This window comes from Orcinus orca, chromosome 3 (genome assembly GCF_937001465.1).
Source record: "Orcinus orca chromosome 3, mOrcOrc1.1, whole genome shotgun sequence".
Lineage (NCBI taxonomy): Eukaryota > Metazoa > Chordata > Mammalia > Artiodactyla > Delphinidae > Orcinus > Orcinus orca.
Genome location: NC_064561.1, coordinates 173,068,873 through 173,088,748, shown reverse-complemented (window position 1 = coordinate 173,088,748; position 19,876 = coordinate 173,068,873). Strand labels below are relative to the sequence as shown.

The 19,876-nt window shown below is 47.7% G+C and overlaps 1 protein-coding gene across 11 annotated transcripts in view; it reads left to right on the top strand.

Annotated features, from left to right (window-relative positions):
• The window catches only part of TRIO (trio Rho guanine nucleotide exchange factor), a 372,523-nt gene that overhangs the window by 215,061 nt on the left and 137,586 nt on the right, over positions 1-19,876 (top strand). For all 11 annotated transcript variants that reach the window (XM_004274483.3, XM_049708367.1, XM_049708366.1 and 8 more), the window contains exons 12-13: positions 16,156-16,325; positions 17,350-17,524. In XM_004274483.3, the coding sequence (XP_004274531.2) occupies positions 16,156-16,325; positions 17,350-17,524 (345 nt within the window). The remainder of the gene's footprint in view (positions 1-16,155; positions 16,326-17,349; positions 17,525-19,876) is intronic.

Here is a 19,876-nt window from a genome sequence, read left to right as displayed (position 1 = left end):
TGCAGGGGGTGGCATCTGCCGGGAGCAGACCTGTGAGGGAGGGCGTGGCTGGGAGCTGTGGACCAGGAGGGGAGCGGGGAAGACAGGAGCTAAGGGGGTCCTTGGCGAGAGGCAGGGCACAGCCATTGTAGCAGAAATAGACGACCTGCCTTTTGGGCTCAGAGCTGTGGGACCTCCTTTCTGTCTGTTAGCCTGTCATGTGGCTGAAGTCCTGGCTGCCTTCTGATTTTATCAGGCTGTGCGGCTGCTCTCAGATACTCGCAGCAGTGCAATTTACATAATGTTGAATTTAAATGTAGCAAAGCCAGCACGGCCTTAATAATATTCACGTTACTGTCATAGGTATGCTGTTCTGATAAACTTGTCTCAGGATAAGAGGTAATGTGTTATTTGGTAAATGGAAAACACGTTGGTATTAATTATACTTTGCATATATGTTACTCTTGTGAAAATCATAGTCCAATATAAAGTAAAAATTTAAAAAAAGAAAATCATAGAAAGTTACAATTGAAGAAACTATTACGTCGCTTTTGAGATAGAAGGATTTATAATAAAAAGTAAAGTTTTCGGTAGGACTACAAATTAAGATGTCGACTTACTACATCTTATTTCTAAGGTGAAAAAAATTCTCACTTGACAGCTCTTTATAAGTTGGAAATGAGGGGCCCTTTTAGGTTATTTGAGATTGAGTACATGAAGGCGGTAGTTAACAGGCTAGGAAGAAGGATCTGGGAGGAGTAAGACTCTGAGAGACACTTGGAAGGGGCCAGGCCTGGCTTGCCTTGTGTAAAGGCATCCAAGATCAGGAACCAATGAAATTGTTTAAAGGGAAAGAGCTTCACTACCGGGTCCGGGATCTTGGACAGTCAGTCCCCCACCAGCCTGCTTGTTTGACTTGAATGTTTGGCTTCAGGACAGCCTTCTTCACTTCCAACTCAAACTTCGTGAGCCCAGGAAGACAGTGTAGGGGGCATATTTGGCAAATGGCCGGGACCCTAAGCAGCCCTTTCTGCAAAGCAGCTGGTGCTTTATGGACCCTGGACAGTTGTCAGAATAGAAAACTGACAGGAGTGGCTTCTTTTCCTGGTTTAATAATGCCACCACTGAAAAAGACTTCACGGTGTTCACAGAGAGACTGTTTTTCCCAAGGAGACACGTTAAGTGGACATCGGTCCATGGCAGTTCTGATTACGGGTGCATGTGTCACCAGTTCCCCTCTCAGCTCGAATCAAGCCACAACCACTGACTAGTCTCCCTGGCTCTGCAGCCCTGCCACCAAGGCATATGAATTTGATTAGGTCACACCCTTGCTTTTGAACCATCAGAGATTCTGTGTGTATCTGGAGCACCAGCCTGAATCACCTCATCCTCGTGATCTGGTCCCTGCAGTTATGTACTGCTTCCCTTCACTCCCCCAGGCAGAGTCAGCTGTTCCCCCTGCACTCTAGAACTTTCTTTACACACACCTGTTACAGCACCTGTTTTGGTATAGCTGTGTGTTACCCTCTCTTTCCCATCAGTACTCGTATGCCACCTCCTCTTTCTCTTACGCATTTTTACACCCTAGCCGAGAGGGAGAGAAGATGATGCCTGTGAAAAAGCAGGTTGTGCCTTTGTTCATTAAGCTGTGACAGACAGAAAGCAGGCGAGGGGCTCTGGGCAGCCCGGACCTTCCCGAGGGAGGCGCGGTGGGTGGTTATGGGGGCTGGCGTTCCTTATTCGGGCCACAGGGAGCGCCGCGGGCCTGGAGGGGCCCAAGAGGAAGGACAGGCCGCTGGGCAGCGTTCACAGACTGAGCAGAGGGGAAGGGCAGCAGTGGCGGCAGGCCTGGAGTCTGGAGATCGAGAGCCAGTTCTTGTATCCTGATGTTTGTCTGTGTCATAGGCCTTAGGAATATTCTTTAGCAGGATTCATGAAGATTTAACTTGCAGTTAGGACAAAGAGAGGCTCTTTCCATGAAGCATTATTTATGACTTTTCAACCTTGTTATGCGTCTCCAAAAGCAGGCGTTAAAGGAAACTAAAAGGAAAGCCGTTTACGAAAGCTGCTCTCCGGAGGCTACGTTTGGGTTCACTGGTTTTTGTAACAGCAGCAGCATTTCTAAGGAAAAATCTTACAGTAGAAGCATTCCAGTTAGTAAACTATGGAGTCTGTTTTGTCATTAGGCTTGGAAATGTATGGAAAAGTGAAAATACATTTTGTTTTCTCGACTTACGCTGTAGGAACTTCTAGTATATGTGAAGTTCGTAGACTGAGGAGAGCTTAAAGCTGCTTTGAAGGTTAAGTGGTTCACCTTCACAACTGGAGAATTGTCAGTGCATTCATTCTTTCCTTTTTATATGAAAGACCAGCACGGTAGCAGAGAAACTGGTATTTTACTGTGATTTGGTTCCTGTTAATCTCATGTGACCCCGGGTGACCCGGGTCAGGGAAGGATTCGGTGACAGTTGGAGGCGGGGTACCAACATGCCCAGGTGACTGGGAGGGCAGGACTTGAGGGGAGCTGGCCACACACAGGCGTGGAATGTTGTCTGATTCTTCCCCTTCATGTGCTTGGACTCCATTTTTAGCCTCAGCCATTTTCTCGGTAGATTTATTTTTTCCTGACCAGCCCCAGAATCTTCCTCGCTCTCCTTTCTCTGGGCTGCACAAATGCCCTCAGACCCACCAGGATACTTGGTAGGTTTTATGCAGGAGGGACAGCTTCTTCAGTTGCTGTGTTTTGAAACTTGTTGTTGAAAGAAAACTTCATTTAGAACAAATTTCATTATGTGTTTTGAAACCAAATTAACTCCTTTTTTTAAAAAAAGTATTTTATTATTTCTTTATTTTTTTGGCTGGCCTGTGCAGGCTGTGGGATCTTCGGTCCCCAGCCAGGGATCGAACCCGAGCCCCTTGGAGTGGAAGTGTGGAGTCCTAACCACTGGACTGCCAGGGAGTTCCTAAACAAAATTAAATGTGAGAGAAGGGACAAGAGGAGGAAATCATGCTAATTAAATGTGTGTTTACATCAAGTCACTAGGTATTTTAGCATATCAGATGAATGAAAAAGTGCTAGAAGATTTAAGTTAGCAGAATTAATTTTCTCAAGCAGATCATACAATTTCAAATTACTTGGAGGGAGATAGGAAAAGCAAGTGGCCTTTTTCATTCAGGCAAATACGTGAAGCTTTTTAGAAGTTAACTGTCGAAGGCTCTCCTGACGCGGAGGTTAACCTTCCTCGCTCCCAGATGTTCGGCAGTGGTTTTAAGACTCACTCTTTCCGGAGAGTAGCCCTCTAGCCCTCTCTTTTTTGCAGTAAATTTCTGGCTCTCTGAGGAGCAAGTAATACAAAGGTGATCTCATTAACAACCAACTTTGAAAAGGTGCCAGGTCAAGGTGATATCTGCTCAGTGTTGACTCAGGAATTGTTTTTAAGAATCACACCTGGGAGAAGGTTGGTGGTTTTAAGTCTCGGTGCAGACCAGGCACTGAGGTTCAGCATGGAGACCTTGGGCTCTACTCTCTTACCCCAGAGGACAGAACGCAGATGCTTGTTCCCAGGAAGAGAGGAAAGAGGAACCCGCAGCTGACTCTTGAACAACATGGGTTTGAACTGCACACATCCACATACACGTGGACGTTTTTCAGTAGCAAACTCTACAGCGCTACACGATCTGTGGGTATAGAATCGCAGGTGTGGAGGAACCTCGCACACGGAGGGCTGACTGTAAATCCTACATGGATTTTTGACTGTGCGGAGGGTCGGCGCCCCTAACCCCTGCTTTGTTCAAGGGTCATCTGAATTTTCACGTGGGTGGCAAATATTTTATACCTTGAGGTTGAATACAGAAGGTGGTTGATAGAGGTGTCAGCCCAATTTCACCCTTAAACCCAGATTTGGAAGCATCCTGGGACCCTTTCCTCTTTTTTCTTTTTCTCTGAAAGAATCCATGAGATGTTTAATCTCCTCTCAGAAGACCCGAAGACTGATAATCTCTCCTCTTTTTTTTTTTTTTAATGTCTTTGAAGTAATACTGTAGTATTTAGAAGGAATGTTGACTTTATTTTAGGAGAGTTTTCGTCCTCCTGTATTTTGTCCTCCTGTAGTTTTTGTCCTCCTGTATCCCTCTCTTCCCTTCAGTGTTTCTAGCATTTTATTCACCTCCATTCTGATTATAATGCTCCCATTATTAGGCCTTTGTTACCTGTCCTCCTTTCCTTTTGAATGCTCTTTGCACTGTTTGTTAATTCGTTCATTTATTCTTTCACTTACTCCTTTCAAAGTGTCTCCCAAAGCCACCTGTAACATACGGGGAGGGGGTATAAAAATGAATGACCACTGGAAGAACATACTTCTGCTTCTGCGCATCACGTATTTTAGACATCTGTTGGTTTCTCTTGATAGAGGTTAAGCTACTTGAAGGCTGGAACCCTGTCTCCCTTGTCTTTGTAGCCTGCCTCCCAGACTTAGCAAACACTCAGTCAGCTTGTGGAACAAATGATGTCTATTTCTAGCCCATCATTCTGAGACTTAATGACAGAGGGACATAGTTCCATTTTCAAATATAGCAAAGGCATAATTATTTTCATCCATTCGTTCTCTTCAACTTCATTCTCAAAATTAGGTCCCGAGTTAATTGACAATTACCTTGGAAATGTGTGGGTTATTTGAGGCAACCAGGTGGTGACATTGAGTTCTCAGCCAGAGTTTATTTCTGGAATCGATTCAGTGGCCTTGAGCTGGTTTTTCTTCACTTGATTCCCAGAAACCATGGTTTCCCAGGAAAGATCATTCCCATTTGAATGGGGCTGTGATTCTTGCTGGGTTAAGTAAAGAAGCCTTTTGGTTCTGCTTCTGCAAACTTACACACTGAACTGGGACACATTTTTGTTTGGGGTAATGCCTGGGAAAAGAGGAACCTTTCATTTTATTCAGAAGTCAAAAATAAAGGCATCCCAACCACCTGGAGATGTTTTGGTCGCAGCATACCAGCCTGGCTTCATTTTTTTTTTTTTTTTTTACATCTTTATTGGAGTATAATTGCTTTACAATGGTGTGTTAGTTTCTGCTTTATAACAAAGTGAATCAGTTATACACATACATATGTTCCCATATCTCCTCCCTCTTGCATCTCCCTCCCTCCCCCCTCCCTATCCCACCCCTCTAGGTTGTCACAAAGCACCGAGCTGATCTCCCTGTGCTATGCGGCTGCTTCCCACTAGCTATCTATTTTACGTTTGGTAGTGTATATATGTCCATGCCACTCTCTCGCTTTGTCACAGCTTACCCTCCCCCCCTCCCCGCCCCGTGTCCTCAAGTCCATTCTCTAGTAGGTCTGCGTCTTTATTCCTGTCTTACCCCTAGGTTCTTCATGACATTTTTTTTTCTTAAATTCCATATATATGTGTTAGCACACGGTATTTGTCTTTCTCTTTCTGACTTACTTCACTCTGTGTGACAGACTCTAGGTCCATCCACCTCATTACAAATAGCTCAAGGCAGGCAGACCTCTCTCTTTACACTCGGCCAGCGCCCAGCTCTCCCCGGGGAGCAGGGAGAGCGCCATCCGGATCTTGCCCTGTAGTGGGTGCAGGGTTACGAGGAAGCGGGCTCACTGCTCCTCTCCTCCAGGTGTGGAGCTCCCCAGCTGCGTCTCCTGCCATCCTCACTGAGTTTGAAAACATACCCAGTGCCTTTTCAACCAGCCACCACTCAAAGGGCCCGGATTCCTTTTCTCTTCTTCCCCTGTGGAGCTGGAGAACCAACCAGTCAGGCATCTGCCGGGTAAACTAATTCAGGAAACTTGACTACAGGTAGCTGATGCTGCCCGTGTAGACCAGCTGCCCTCTGATGGATCTCGTGGTCATTGGCAGTCATGATGCAGCCCCGCTCAGGACACCTAGCTTTCCAGAGAAGCCCTGGTTCTGTTCTGCACGACTCTCGGAAGGGGTGGGGTCACAGGCCTCCTAGGGGTGATCCCAGCCTCTCGGCATCGGATTCTTTCAGATCCCTTCTGTCTCCTGTGCAAAGAGCTCTAAAATTTGGCTTCCAACTTTCAAGCCTTTTATTTTGACCTTCTCAGCTGGATTTTACTTATGACTCATCTCTCTCTATTCTCTAAAATGATTTGGTTTTTTGTGCATTCCTATGTATGGGTGATACCTTTAAACATATTTCCCAGCTTTTTTTAAAAAAAACTTTTTATTTTGCAATATTTATAATCCCTGAAAGTTGGGAAAAAAAGAAACAGACAAGGAGGTCCCTGCACCCTTCTCCCAGCCTCCCCCCAGGGGTCACATCTCGCATAACCACGTGCACTGTCAAAGCAGGAAAGTGGCTTTGCCACGCTCCCCAGAGCTTATTCCTAGATTCTGCTTCCCCCGGTGTGCAGTGCGTGCACTCATGTGTGTGTGTGTGTATGTGTTCGCGTGCGCACGCATGCTTAGCTTCGTGAGATTTTATCGTGTGTAGATTCGTGTAACCACCACCACTTTGAATGTACAGAGTCATGCAGAATCATCCCATCACCAGCGGGCTCCCTTCTGCCGCCTCCTTACACCCATGCCTGACCCCTACCCCCAACCTCCAACCCCTGGCAACCACTAGTCTGTTGTTCTCCATCTCTATAATTGTACTTCAAAAATGTTCCATAAATGGAATCATACAATATGTACCTTTTTGAGATTGGCTTTTTCTACTCAGCAAAATTCCCGAGACCCATGCCTGTTGTTGCATGTGTCAGTACTTTATTGCTGAGTAGTATTTCATGGTTTGGCTGTATCACAGTTTCTTAACTATTTACCCTTTAAAAGACCGTTGGGATATTGTCAAGTTTTGGCTTTTCCAAACAGAGAAGCTGTGGACCTTCATGTACAGGTTTTTGCGTGAACTTAAGTTTTCATGTCTCTGGGATAAATGCCCAAGAGTACAACTGGCAGGTCCTTTGGTAAACACATTTTTTTAAAAGAAACTGCCAGACTTTTCCAGAATGCCTGTACCATTTTACACTCCCAGCAGCAATGTATGAGTGACCTCGCTCTTTAACATCTCAGAAGTCCAGTGGGAAAGGTTAAGATCAGATGCATAATATTTTAGGAAGTAAAGTTTACCTTCTGTGATCACATCTCGATTTTTATGTTAATATTCAATTCCTTAGATGAACTCTCTAAATACACTCTTAAATGTTTGATTTCTTTAGCTTGTTTATCTGATGTAGACAGAAACGAGCAATTAAACGGCCACAAGCCAGAGGAAGCAAGAGGGAAACTCAGGGCCTAGAACCGTCCACTACATCATCGCCCCTTGCAAGACTGAGCATTGGATTTGACTTTGGTTTCAAAGTCAACATTCAGTTGCTACCTACTGCTTTGGCAATTATGCCTTCACATAGATTGTGGTATCTGGTATTTAAAAAAAAAAAAATAAGTGGTCTTCCCATAGGTGGGAATATCCAAAAAAATAGATCTAATCATTTATGCTTTCTTTCTGTAAAAATATAATCTTTATTAAAATAATTAAGAAAGTATGCTATAGTGTAGCACATCCCCTTACTTACCTGGCTGAGTGACCTGGGACAGGCTGCTCTGTGGTGCCTCAGCTCACTCTCTGCAGAATTGGGGATAACAGCAGCTCTGAGGGCTGTGGACCAATTGGATGCAATTACACACTCACCATCCTAGCTGCCAATAAATGTCCTTGTTTTTCCTCCTCACCTGCCTTGTTACTCGACAAATGATTTAACTATAAGACACAGAGGTGTAATAAATACCTGGGTATGAATACTTGGGTATAATCCTGATACCTTCCTTACTCATCTTTGAGCAACAGGAACTGCTTAATCTGCTTCTGTTGCCCTTTCTCAGGGTGAGCGCCTCACTCTGACCCTTCAGATCAGCAGTCAGAGCCTTGCTGGGTGCACAGCTCCAGCGCTACATCGACTCAGGGCAGAGGAGGCTGTTACAGAGAATCTTTGCTCATGGTTCCGTCACATTGGCATACATTGCTTTGTTCACATCACTAACTACTTTTGTTCCCAGCCAAAGCTGCAAAATAAATGAATTTTTTCACCAAGTAAATACGTGTAAAACATTTGGGTTGGCCAGTGGGGAAGAGGGATGTTATTATCTAAAAGGAAAATTCTTTTGTCAGTTTAGTTTAATTCATGTAAAGCTTTTTTTTTTTTCCCTAGAGAATGGTTTAAAACTGGTTTAAATTCATGAAGTTTCTGTTTCTTCTTATCGACCCAATATTTTGAGTCAGAGACAATTTTTAGATCAAGAGAGAAATTAGAAGTTAGTGTGTAAAACTGTACGGAACTCTAATATACCTGACAGAGAATAGTCACTTAGTAGATGATTATTAAATGAATGAATTAATAATATACTATTTTATCTTTATTTGTAACTCACTGTTACAGTGGGGACTAAATGTATACCCCTGTGCACTAACTCCAGATTTTATCATTTCTTATTGAAGGGAGGGTCTAAATGTCTGCTTTTAAACGGAGAGTCGCAAACATACGCTTTAATTAGTTGTTTGTAGATTGGCCTCAGTTAATGTAACGAGGAGGTGAGGCACTTGTACAGAAGTTCAGGGAATACAACATTAGGTCTTAAAATGCCCAGCTGAAAATGGATGTATGTGTAATCTTGTTTACTTGTTAGACTTCTTTTTAGAGGGCATTTTAATATTTTGATACTCAGCTTCATAAACTAAATATGATAGGGCTTCGGTTAATTGAGAGAAGTAAACTATCCGTGTGTATTTCTGTTGTGTACTATTTGTTACTGTTTATTGTTCTTATTGAATAAGCTGTAGAAAGATTGATCACCAGCAATGTTTTGTCAGAAAGCTTAAAAGTTCTAGGTCAGCTGGGCCTACAGAGACTGAAAAGCCTTTTCTGGTTTTGTTGTTGTTTGTTTTCTCTTCCTTTTTATAAAGCACAAACTGCAGAACCACAAGATCAAGGAAGGGTCGGGCTTTCTGCTTGGGGCCCAGGATGTTGATGGATACAAGTTGATGACCAAAATGGGTGAAGATTTTTATAAGAACGAACTTATTTCTCCTAAATGATTTCAAGTCCGTATTCCAAGACACATTAGATCCCTGGGTAGTGAAAGAACTTGATAGTTAGTTCACCAGATTTGGTGTATTGCTGTCTAAGGAACTGTGGGAAAAGGAAGGGATGCCAGAAGGCCTTCTTAAGAAGGTAGATTTCACATATTACTCAGGTTGAGGTCACTCCTAAGCAGAGTTCTAGAAAAGTCAGTTTATAAACTGCCTTTTAAAAGGGAAGAAGTGAGTGAACAAGTCATGCCATGTGAACTTTATTTCATTCTTTACTAGGTTTCTGATTGGATGAAGAGTATGCAGTGGAATTAGTGAGCATTTAGCCAGGCATTTGACATTTAATTTGTACACAGACAGGAAGATATGGGCTGAATCACTGTGAAAAAGAATCAGTTGAGGGTGTCAGTTAACACAAGACCAAGACTGTCCTTATCCTCCCATACTGATCTCTGAGTAGGCCATGCTAGGAAGAAAGTGTTTGTGATGGGAAGACATTGCTCATACCCTGCCTGTGAATGAGGAAGTCATTTCCAGCCCAGACCCACAATTGAATCAGCTTTCTGATGAAGGGGGTGATGGGAGGGGGTAGGCCAGTCATCCCAGGTGGACCTGAGGCCCCACAGACAGATGGTTTTAATCCCTGGTGTCACCTGCTGCAGGGGAGCAGCCTGTGCGGTTGCCATGTCTTTGAACTGCCTCCACCCACCTATTCAGAACTCTTGCGTCCGTCTGGGACATCTGGAGAGATTGTACATCCAAGTCCAGGCACCCTGAAAACTTGCCTTTGTTGTGTTGAGAGCACTTTGTCTTGAAAGTGGTCAAATTGCGATAAAGCCAGGACAGGCTCGGTGCTGAAGCAGAACTAATCGTGGCTGCGTTAAAAGCCTTGCAGCCGAGGCTGGCAGTGGGAGTGTTGGTTAGTGGATGACCTCAGCGGGGCTGGAGGTTGTTTGCACTGCAGACCTCTGTCTCTAAGCACGAGGCCTGTGAGTGCGTGGATTGGCACAGAGGGCAAGTTGATCAAAGTCTAGACCAGGGGCTGCCAGATATATCAGATAATAAAATAGAATCAGAAAAGATCCCGGCAAGAAGAAGTCCAGACCTATGACAGAAATTTCATTCATGGGTTTTGATTCATGAGTCTGTTTTGAATCAGAAGTAGGCGGGTTACAGAGGTAACATAAGCCACATAGGTGGCAGCAGCACGTGTTAAACAAAGAACATTCCTACCTGTGTTGAGGGACAGTGTCCGCAATAATTCCTCCCCCAGGGTGACGTATCTCACTGCTGCTTGGGTCACGCCTGGTGCTGCCTTCAGCGCTTCAGCCCCCAAATTGGGGGGCGGGGAGTTCAGAGGAGAGACAGCTGGTGCTGCCAGAGCTGGCCGAGCGCAGGGAATAACGCGTTAGTCTCCGGAGAGGGAGGCCGGTCTGCAGGAACAGGCACTGTCTCCGGAGATTTGAAGAGCACAAGAGGAAGTACACTTGGACCAGCTGCATACTGTTTCGGGGAGACAGGGTTGTGCTCAGAACGACCCTGGGTGGCGAGGCGCTTTCCCCCAACTTGATGCCTCAGGGAGCGACAGCTGCTGGAGGGAGTGTCTTACCCGCTGGGGATGGGGTGGAATGAAAAGATGATTTAAAATTCTAAATCTCAACATCTGTTTTTAGCGAAGTAGACTTCATCTAAATACCTGGGAGGCTGAGGTTCTGGCACTGCCCCGATGTCCGAGTCGGCCGTGGGCCCAGCCGTGTCACCTGTGCCTCACCTTGTCCTCGCTTCCACTGCAGAGCCCGATGCCCCCCTAATGGTGTCCCTCCTTAATGTGTGGGCTGCCCTTGCCATGCTCCTGGGGTGTCCTCCTTTTCTGTCCCCCCTTACACATATTTGCCTTGCTATTACTTCATGATACTGACTTTATTTGCCCTCTGCCCCTCCCTCCATACATCCTTCATACATTTCATTTCATCATACTGAGGGATCTTTTATCACCCATCCAAGAATAATTGGTACTCCTGAAACCCTTACTCCTCAGTCAGGTGACAGGCATGTGCCCCAGAATCACAGTTGGTCATTTCAGGCTAAAGAACGTGCTGTTCGTGGCTGGAGCGGTTCCCCTTTGATCCCTGCTTCCTCTGCCTGAAACGGAATCACGTTCTGTGCTCATAGCAGGTGCCCTCTGAAATTCCCCCTGCAAGTTGCCGCCTGCTTCTGTTCCTGGCTTTTTTTATTTTCTTTTTCAATTTATTTTTTATTTTGGGCTGTGTCAGGTCTTAGTTGCGGCAGGCGGGATCTTCGTTGAGGCACGCGGGATCTTTCGCTGCGGCGCTCGGGCTTCTCTCTAGTTGTGGTGTGCGGGTTCTTTCTCAGGTGTGGCGCGCAGGCTCCGGGGCACATGGGCTCTGTAGTTGTGGCGTGCGGGCTTCAGAACTCATGGGCTCTGTAGTTTGCAGCACGCAGGCTTAGCTGCCCCACGGCATGTGGGATCTTAGTTCCCTGACCAGGGATCCAGCCCACGTCCCCTGCACTGTAAGGCGGATTCTTTACCACTGGACCGCCAGGGAAGTCCCTGCTCCCGGCTTTTACACTTCCCACGCTGGCCCTGTGGCTCACCTATCCCCACTGGTACCTGAATGATTGTCAAGAACAAGAGTAGGGAAAGGGATACCAGTGGTGGTAGCTTCTATTTACAAAGTGCTTGTGGTAATTGAGCACTGCCACACATTTGTGGTCCTCTCACTTGATTCTCAAACTCATGGTAAAATGATCCCATTTCACAGATGAGAAAACTGAAGGCAGAGAACTCCAAGGACTTTTCCCAAGGTCACATGGGGGATAAGGACCCCCCAGCTGGTCTGTTGCTCTCCTACCTCCAGATGGACCAGGCTGGTAGCCTGCGTTCAGACAGTGCATCTTGGGAGCGGTTGCAGCTAGAGCAGCCCCCAAATCTCGGGGCTCCCATCTGACCACCCACCGAACCAGCTGGAGACTCAGTGCTTTCCTGGGATCTCCCACCCCAGTGAGTTCCTCTCAGATCCCTCTCTAGCAAGCAAAGGGCTTTTGCAGGGGCTTTCTCCCAGCAGAGCTTCGGCTCCTTCTTTAGGCTCCACCCAGGACAGGCGGTGTGGGGGAAGGGACTGAGATAGGGGACGCACAGGGGTCAGACCCAGCAGATGCTCGATCCAGGACCAGGCTCCCCCACAACTTATCACAGGAGTTTTCTTCCAAGAACTCCATGGGTCTTTCTAAACCAGCCTCCTCTCTGGATCCTGGACTTTTACCCAAGTCTGTACGCACCTGCACCCCATTCTGGGCTGGGTTCAAGTTCTCATGTGTGGAACGCTCCTGGCCACAGCTCGGGTGGCCTCTAGGGGACAGCGTTGCCTAACTCCGGCTGCCTGGCCGTCACCTGGCTGTGGGCACAGTTCTCTTAGAAGTGGATTTCATGCTGCTGAGGACTTGGATAAGATACAACTCCTCTCTCATTGTCGGGCAAAGATTTATCTTTTCATTGTAAATTAACAGCATGCCCAGAAGTGCAATTTTTTTCACCCTCAGGAAGTCTATGGTAAAAATTTCACAGGCATCCTAGAGACTATTTCTCATTCCTTTATTCAGACGTTATTTTGGGCGTCACGTGTACCACTTCGAAAGCTTAAAAATAGACTTTGTCTGACTCATATTGTATTATGATATGCATCAGTTGATCATCGGTTGGCATTGGAAATGACCTTTCTCTGAGACGTTTTCCTCCAAAATGAATGAGAATATTTCCTGTAGGACCCGACAGAGGAATTCTAAAGGGGCAGAGGAACTTTGGGCATTTTAATCATGGATTTAAATGTAGTCTCGCTCCTTCTACCTCAGTTTTTTTTCCCTTTTCAACTGCGTGAACCCCTCCAGAGCTGGGCCCTTCCCTGGCTCCGCAGCCGGCTGGGTGGTGTGCACCCTCCACCGTGGATGCGTGTCAAGATGTCCAGGCTCTTGAAGGAATTAGCTCGTTCTTTCAGAACTTACCAGGAAGAAAGGAAAGGGTTTGACCCACACATACTCGTGGCACTTTCCCCAGAACCAGTGGGAAGAGAGTTCTGTAGGATCTGGACTAATTCCAGCACCTTTTCCCTCGTACTGCACTGTTTTTAGGTGTAAAAGATTTAAATGCGGCACGGTATTAAGTTTACCAGACTAAGTGACATATTTTGAACAGTTGGTTGGAACTTGGACATGTTTTGAAAAATACCCAGAGAAAGAACACTTCTAAAAACTTTATGATTCTTACTATCAAAATTTCTCTTACAAGAACAAAACTATAATAGTGGCTAACATATGTTATTTTGAAGAAATATGTATCGTCTTGTTGAATCTTCTCCGTAACTCCCTGGAGTAGGCATTATTACCATGTCCATTTTACAGATGAGAATGCCGAGACATGGATCCAGGGAAGTTGCTTTATGTCACACCCTAGGAAATGTTAAGTCAGGATTTGAACTCGGGCAATCTGGCTTCAGAACCCACTCCTCGTAATCGTTATTCCATATTACAAGACAAGTGTTTTTTAATTATTTGTGGATAAAACACTTTTTAATTGAGATATAATTGACGTATTATTAGTTTCAGGTTTACAGCATAATGATTCAGTACTCCTATATATTGTGAAATGATCACCTTCCCATGGAAGATTTTTTGTGGGAAATATGAGAGCAAATTGGGAGATTCTTTATGGTCGTAATGCTTTCATCCTTCCTATTATTTATAACTGCAGCAACCAGTTTCATGGGAATTTAGAAAACAAAACAAAATGAAAAATGGGTATGTTATTGATTGGACCCTTAATAGATGTGCAAGGTATCAGTCCCTATTTGGTCTGTTGATGAATGGCGTTTTTTCATGTTGAAATGCGGTATCAATGTGAAGTGTGACCAGGTCTGGAGGCCTCCTTTCTGATACCGTACTGACTTTGCGCATAGGTTGGCACTGCTAATAGTTTTGCCCATGTTGTTCAGGTCACTTCATCACCTATGGCCTCTTTTCCTTAATCTGTAAGATCACAGAGGTGAACCAGCCTCCGTCTAAAATGCCTATAATTAAAATCCTTGGATTGTATGAAATATGATATCTTACAGAGATGGGTAAATAATATGATTCAAGTTGACATTTTAACATTTTTAGTAAAATTAACTCTTAGGACCCCAAGTACTTGACTAAAAGTAAGTTCTTTGCCAGCACTCGCCTTGATTTTAAATTTACCTGCCCTATTTAAATACTTATTGACCGAACAAGAGCCAGCTGGCAAGACTTTGTTTTCACCTGAATACATGTTTAACAACAAAAGAACTCTTGAAAGGTTAGCTTGGATTTGCCATCATTAGTCATTAGGGAATTGCTGATTAAAACCATAATGAGATACCCCTCATTTTGAATGGCTACAATTAAAAAGACGGACCACATTGGTATCGGTAATGATGTGGAGGGATTGGAGCTCTCAGACACTGCCAGGGGCAGCGGGGGCCGGGGAACGTGAAATGAGCCACTTTGGAAAACAGTTTGGCATTTTGTTAAAAAGTTAAACATACACCTACCATATGATCCAACCGCTCTGCACCTCCTTTCTTGTGTACCTACAAGAAAGGAAAGCACAGGTGCATACGGAGACTATACACCAGTGTGCATAGCGGCTGTGTTTGTAATGGCCCCAAACTGAAAACAACCCAGATGTCATCAACATCTGAGTGGATAAATTGTGGCGTCGACACAGAATGGAATATTACTCAGTAACAAAGAGGAGAGAACTGTTGATATACGCAGTAGTATGGATGAAATCTCAAAATAATTATGTGGAAAGAAGCCGGACCAAAAAAAAAAAGAGGACCTACTATATGATTCCGTGAATGTAATTCTTTTTTTAGAACATGCCAGCTAATCTGTAGTGGCAGAAAAGGCTGGTGATCGCCTGGAAGGAAGACAGAGGGAGGGATTACCAGGGGCACAGGAAGACTCTTGGGGTGATGGAGCTAGTCAGTGTCTTGATAGCGTTGATCTTTTCATGGGTTTACATGTGTCCAAACTTATCAAATATCAAAGTATTTTAAACTTGTGCCGTTTCTTCTGTGTCCGTCAGGCCTCAGTAAAGCAGTGGTGCTGTGTCAGCCACGAGGCCACGTGGCCGGCAGTGTCGGGGCCCCCTCTCTCCCCGCAGCTTGGGCAGCCGTCTGTAATGTACACATACCTTACTGTACGGGAGGTGATTATTCCATCCCCGCGGAAGCAGGAAGCCTTTTCTCTACGCACAAACCACTCCTAAGCCACCAGGGCCCTTTCAGTTTAATTAATTGTCCTTTCAGTTCACTGAATGGCTACCCAGGGACCTGGAAGAGGCAGTGGGCATCCCAGAAGCGGTCGAGGTGCTCTGTCCCCGCCAGGCTGGAAGCAGTCCTTGTCCCAAGTTGTCTTTGCCTATCCATGTGTGCGAACACCTTGTTAATGGTCATGGCAGTGAAGGTGATCACGTGTTTCCCGTATGTACTCCTGTCATCGAAGGAGTGACCTGTGTCCGGGTTGACCGTGGCCTGTGTTGGGAGTGGGGACCTGGCAAGAGCCGCATCTGAATCTCCTGCCGGGCGTGGTGACGGGTTGATTTTACCACGTTATATGTTTCCTTCCTTTTGAGGGATGTAAAGCCCCCTGTCTGAGCAGCAGTCTAATAATTAGTAATGGACTGTCATGCTCTTGCTAAAAATAAAACTATGCCTCTGCTAAGTAAGAGTCAGAAGACTCATACAAGTATGCCCGTTACGTTTAGCAGACGTTCCAGCTGTTGGGATTTTTTTCTGTTTCCCCTTGCACTTGGGTTGGGTCTGGGAAGGACTGGGAATGGTCGCTGCCCTCCCCTTTCCTTTCTCTCCTTTGTGACAGTCCCCTCGGGCTCTCTGCCTGGTTGTTTCTTCACTTCGCGTCCTGCTCTGTGTCCCACTGGCCGCCGGCCCCCCTGCCGCCCGCCTCCCTCTCAGCTCCCTGGGAACCGCTGCCGCTGGTCCCCTCCCGGCCCGGACCCCCCAGCCCCGGGGAAGTCGGAAGGGCCGGGCTCACAGCACTGTCCCCGCAGCTGTGGACATGGCTGGAGGAGCTGCAGAAGGAGCTGCTGGACGACGTGTACGCCGAGTCTGTGGAGGCCGTGCAGGACCTCATCAAGCGCTTCGGGCAGCAGCAGCAGACCACCCTGCAGGTGACCGTGAACGTGATCAAGGAAGGGGAGGACCTCATCCAGCAGCTGAGGTGGGCCACGCCCCATCCCCGTCCCCCGTCCCCGCGCGGACGCTCTGAGATCTGCGGGGGGGGCTTCCCCTCCCCCTCACTTTTTGGAACAATTAGCTATAATCCTCTGTCCAACTAGGCAGAGAACAAATAACAACCATGCATGCAAAGGAGACCAACATCACTCTCTCTCTTTTCTTTTCTCTTTTTCTCTCTCACAGTGTTTTTCACTCTTATGATTTTTCTCATTATGGCATTGACTAATACGCCTCCCCAGGATTCAGGTCTTATTAATATTTCCTTTTAACAGCTACCTAGAAATTACTGAAATTTCTTTACAAACCAGATGAATTTAGACCTCCCAGGACTGCGTCCTTCAGGCCCTGAGCAACCTGCTTTTCTGCGGTGAGGTGGGCGTCACTCCTCTCAGACTCCAGGCTCAGCAGGCCTGGCCTCGGGTGGCACCAGGTGACACTCAGGTGCTCCTAGTGGCAGGAAGTGGGGAGGCAGGCTGGGGCAGAGAGCATATCCCTATCCTTGGGTCACAGGGAACCGTCAGGTAAATTCAGCACCCCTGCTGGATCCCTCGGGGTGGCTTATCTCATCGCCCCTGACAACTTCCCGTGATGCTCGCTTTTCTGAGAGTCCGGCAGACTTCCTCGACGAAGGCTCAGTTGGCTGCATTACAGCTTAACCCCACAGCTGACGTGGCTCCACCATTTGTAGTGAACGGATGCCATCTGTTCTCTACTTATGGAAAAAAGTGGCTGAAGATGAAACTCTACGACGTGATTCACGTGACTGTTAGCCTTCTTCTAAGAGAGCGGCTGTGAAAAAGTGCAGAAGGAGTTCCTCAGCGTATGCTGAGATCCAGGGAGGAAGGCCCGGCTTGTCTGGCGGGAGAGGTGGCTTATTCCGTGTTCCGAGCGGGGCAGTCCCGCTTCCCGCCGGCTTCTTCCCCAAGGCCCCAGCCGCCGGTTCTGGCCTCCGGCAGGGTGAGACTCTCCCATCCAGTTCCTGTTTGTCCCTCTCCGCCCCTTCTCAGGGACTCCGCCATCTCCAGCAACAAGACCCCACACAACAGCTCCATCAGCCACATCGAGACGGTGCTGCAGCAGCTGGACGAGGCCCAGGCCCAGATGGAGGAGCTCTTCCAGGAGCGCAAGATCAAGCTCGAGCTCTTCCTGCAGCTGCGCATCTTTGAGAGGGACGCCATCGACGTGAGTGTCCCCCCCGCCCCGCCCACCCGGTCCTGCTCCCAGAGCTCCAGCACCCCTCCTCTGCCCCTCGCCTACTGCCCCAGCCTCTGCGCCAGGAGGGGGAGGGGGAGGGGAGGGGAGCGGGGAGGGGAGGGGAGCGGGGAGGGGGAGGGAAAGAGCGGCTCCTCCCAGCTCGGCCCTGGGAGATGGGGCCTGGCTCTGGGGCAGGCAGGTGGGCAGCGGGACAGACACCACACAGCAGGACAGCAACGTGAGCGAGCTTTGAGAGTGGATCCAGGCAGGGCTTCTACAAACGGGGCCACCTTGTCACCTTGGCTTGTTCATCCTTGATTGGACCCCTCAAAGCAGTCCCCTTGTCCTGGAAGCGGAAGCGCAAGCTCAGGGCAGTGATGCTCTTCCTCCCTCCTTCCCTCCCCCCCGCCATTCCTCTCCCTTCAAGGGTGAGTGTTCCCAGAGCCTGTGGTCATAAGCTGGTGCGTCCCAGGAAACCCCGTTTTTTCCCCACAGAAGTGTTCTCAGGCGACCTGTACTTCTCACCTAAAGATTGACTTTTGCACCTTATTTGTGACTAGGAGAAAGAAGGACAGGTTTCTTAAGAGGGCGGTTCTTAATTCTCTGCCAGGCAAGATCTTTTATTTTTGAACTTGGTGAAGTACAAGCAGAAGTAAGTATAATTGGATGACGCTGAATCTGTGTGTGAAATATGATAAAAGGAGCCAAAACTCCGTGGGTGAGCCTGGCTTCCTGGAGCCAGTGGGCTTCATGCCGCTGCTGGCAGGGACCTGCTGCCTGTCCAGGTACCTCCAGGCACCCCAGGTGGCCCGTGCCTGGCGGCCAGAATCTGTAGAGCCTGCTGTCTCCATATCTATCACTTGTCCTGCGTTCGGAACAGGGCCTTGAGGGCAGTGGGGTCTGGACCGAGGCGCCACCGAAGGCAGGGGGATGGCAGGGCTGCCGCAGCTCAGGGGGACCGTCTGCCCGAAGTGGGCCTTGGAGCTTGTCCCTCGGTCCCGCCCCGAGTGGTGGTTTGGTGTGTGTGCCTCTCACAGGGGCCTTTGGTTGCCTGCTTGTCTAAACTTCCATCAGTGTTTTCATTAAAGAAAGGCCGTCTTGGCTGTTTCATTGTCATCACTGGTTGATGACAAGAAAGGAGTCAAACCCTGCACATGTTGCCTGGTAACAGCTACTCAAGGGCTCTGGTCTTAACCTTCCCATCCACGTGGAGCCACATGAAGAAGAGGTGCGCTGGTCTCAACTCACGGTGCCGCGCCACAGCTGCCAGTTTGCAGCGTTTGGGGGTAGCCAGGGTCACGGTGCATCATTGGTGGGTAGCCAGGGTCGGGCGTATCATCGGGGGGTAGCCAGGGTCAGGGCACATCATTGGGGGGTAGCCAGGGTCAGGGCGCATCATCGGAGGGTAGCCAGGGTCAGGGCGCATCATCGGGGGGTAGCCAGGGTCAGGGCGCATCATCGGGGGGTAGCCAGGGTCAGGGCGCATCATTGGGGGGTGGCCAGGGTCAGGGCGCATCATCGGGGGGTAGCCAGGGTCAGGGTTCATCATCGGGGGCTAGCCAGGGTCAGGGCGCATCATTGCGGGGTGACCAGGGTCAGGGCGCATCATCGGAGGGTAGCCAGGGTCAGGGCGCATCATCGGGGGGTAGCCAGGGTCAGGGTTCATCATCGGGGGGTAGCCGGGGTCAGGGTGCATCGTTGGTGGGCATCCAGGGTCAGAGTACATTATTGGTGGTCAGCAAGGGTCAGGGTGCATCATTGGGGGCTGGCCGGGGTCAGGGTGCATCGTTGGTGGGCATCCAGGGTCAGAGTACATTATTGGTGGTCAGCAAGGGTCAGGGTGCATCATTGGGGGCTGGCCGGGGTCAGGGTGCAGCGCTGCATGAACGGAAGAGCCAGCGTGGCTGCCTTCCTTTCAACCTCCACTTCGTAGGAATTGCTCCTGGTGACTTAGCTGCTTACTGAATAGTTTCGATCAAGAAACACAGAGCAATCAGAAGTATTATTGGAAGTTTTCTTTCCAGGACATTTTGATATTTGAAATAAAATATTGGCTTTACTTGTATTAATGTTATCGCAAAGGGAAAAATTTTTTTTTTATTGTATTTCTACTTTCATAAAACTACTGTTTTAAAACGTAGATCAGGAACCAAAAACATACATTTTCCCACATGATAGCCACAGAGTTCCACATGGCCTCAACAAAGCCACCGCTCTCGGCCAGGGATAAGGGCTTTCCTAAGCTGGGAAGGTAACCCTGCAGTTCAGTCACAGACCAGCTAAAATATAGTTTAAAAGCTTTTAAATGTCACAGCCTGAGAGCCTCTGTTCTCTGGAGTA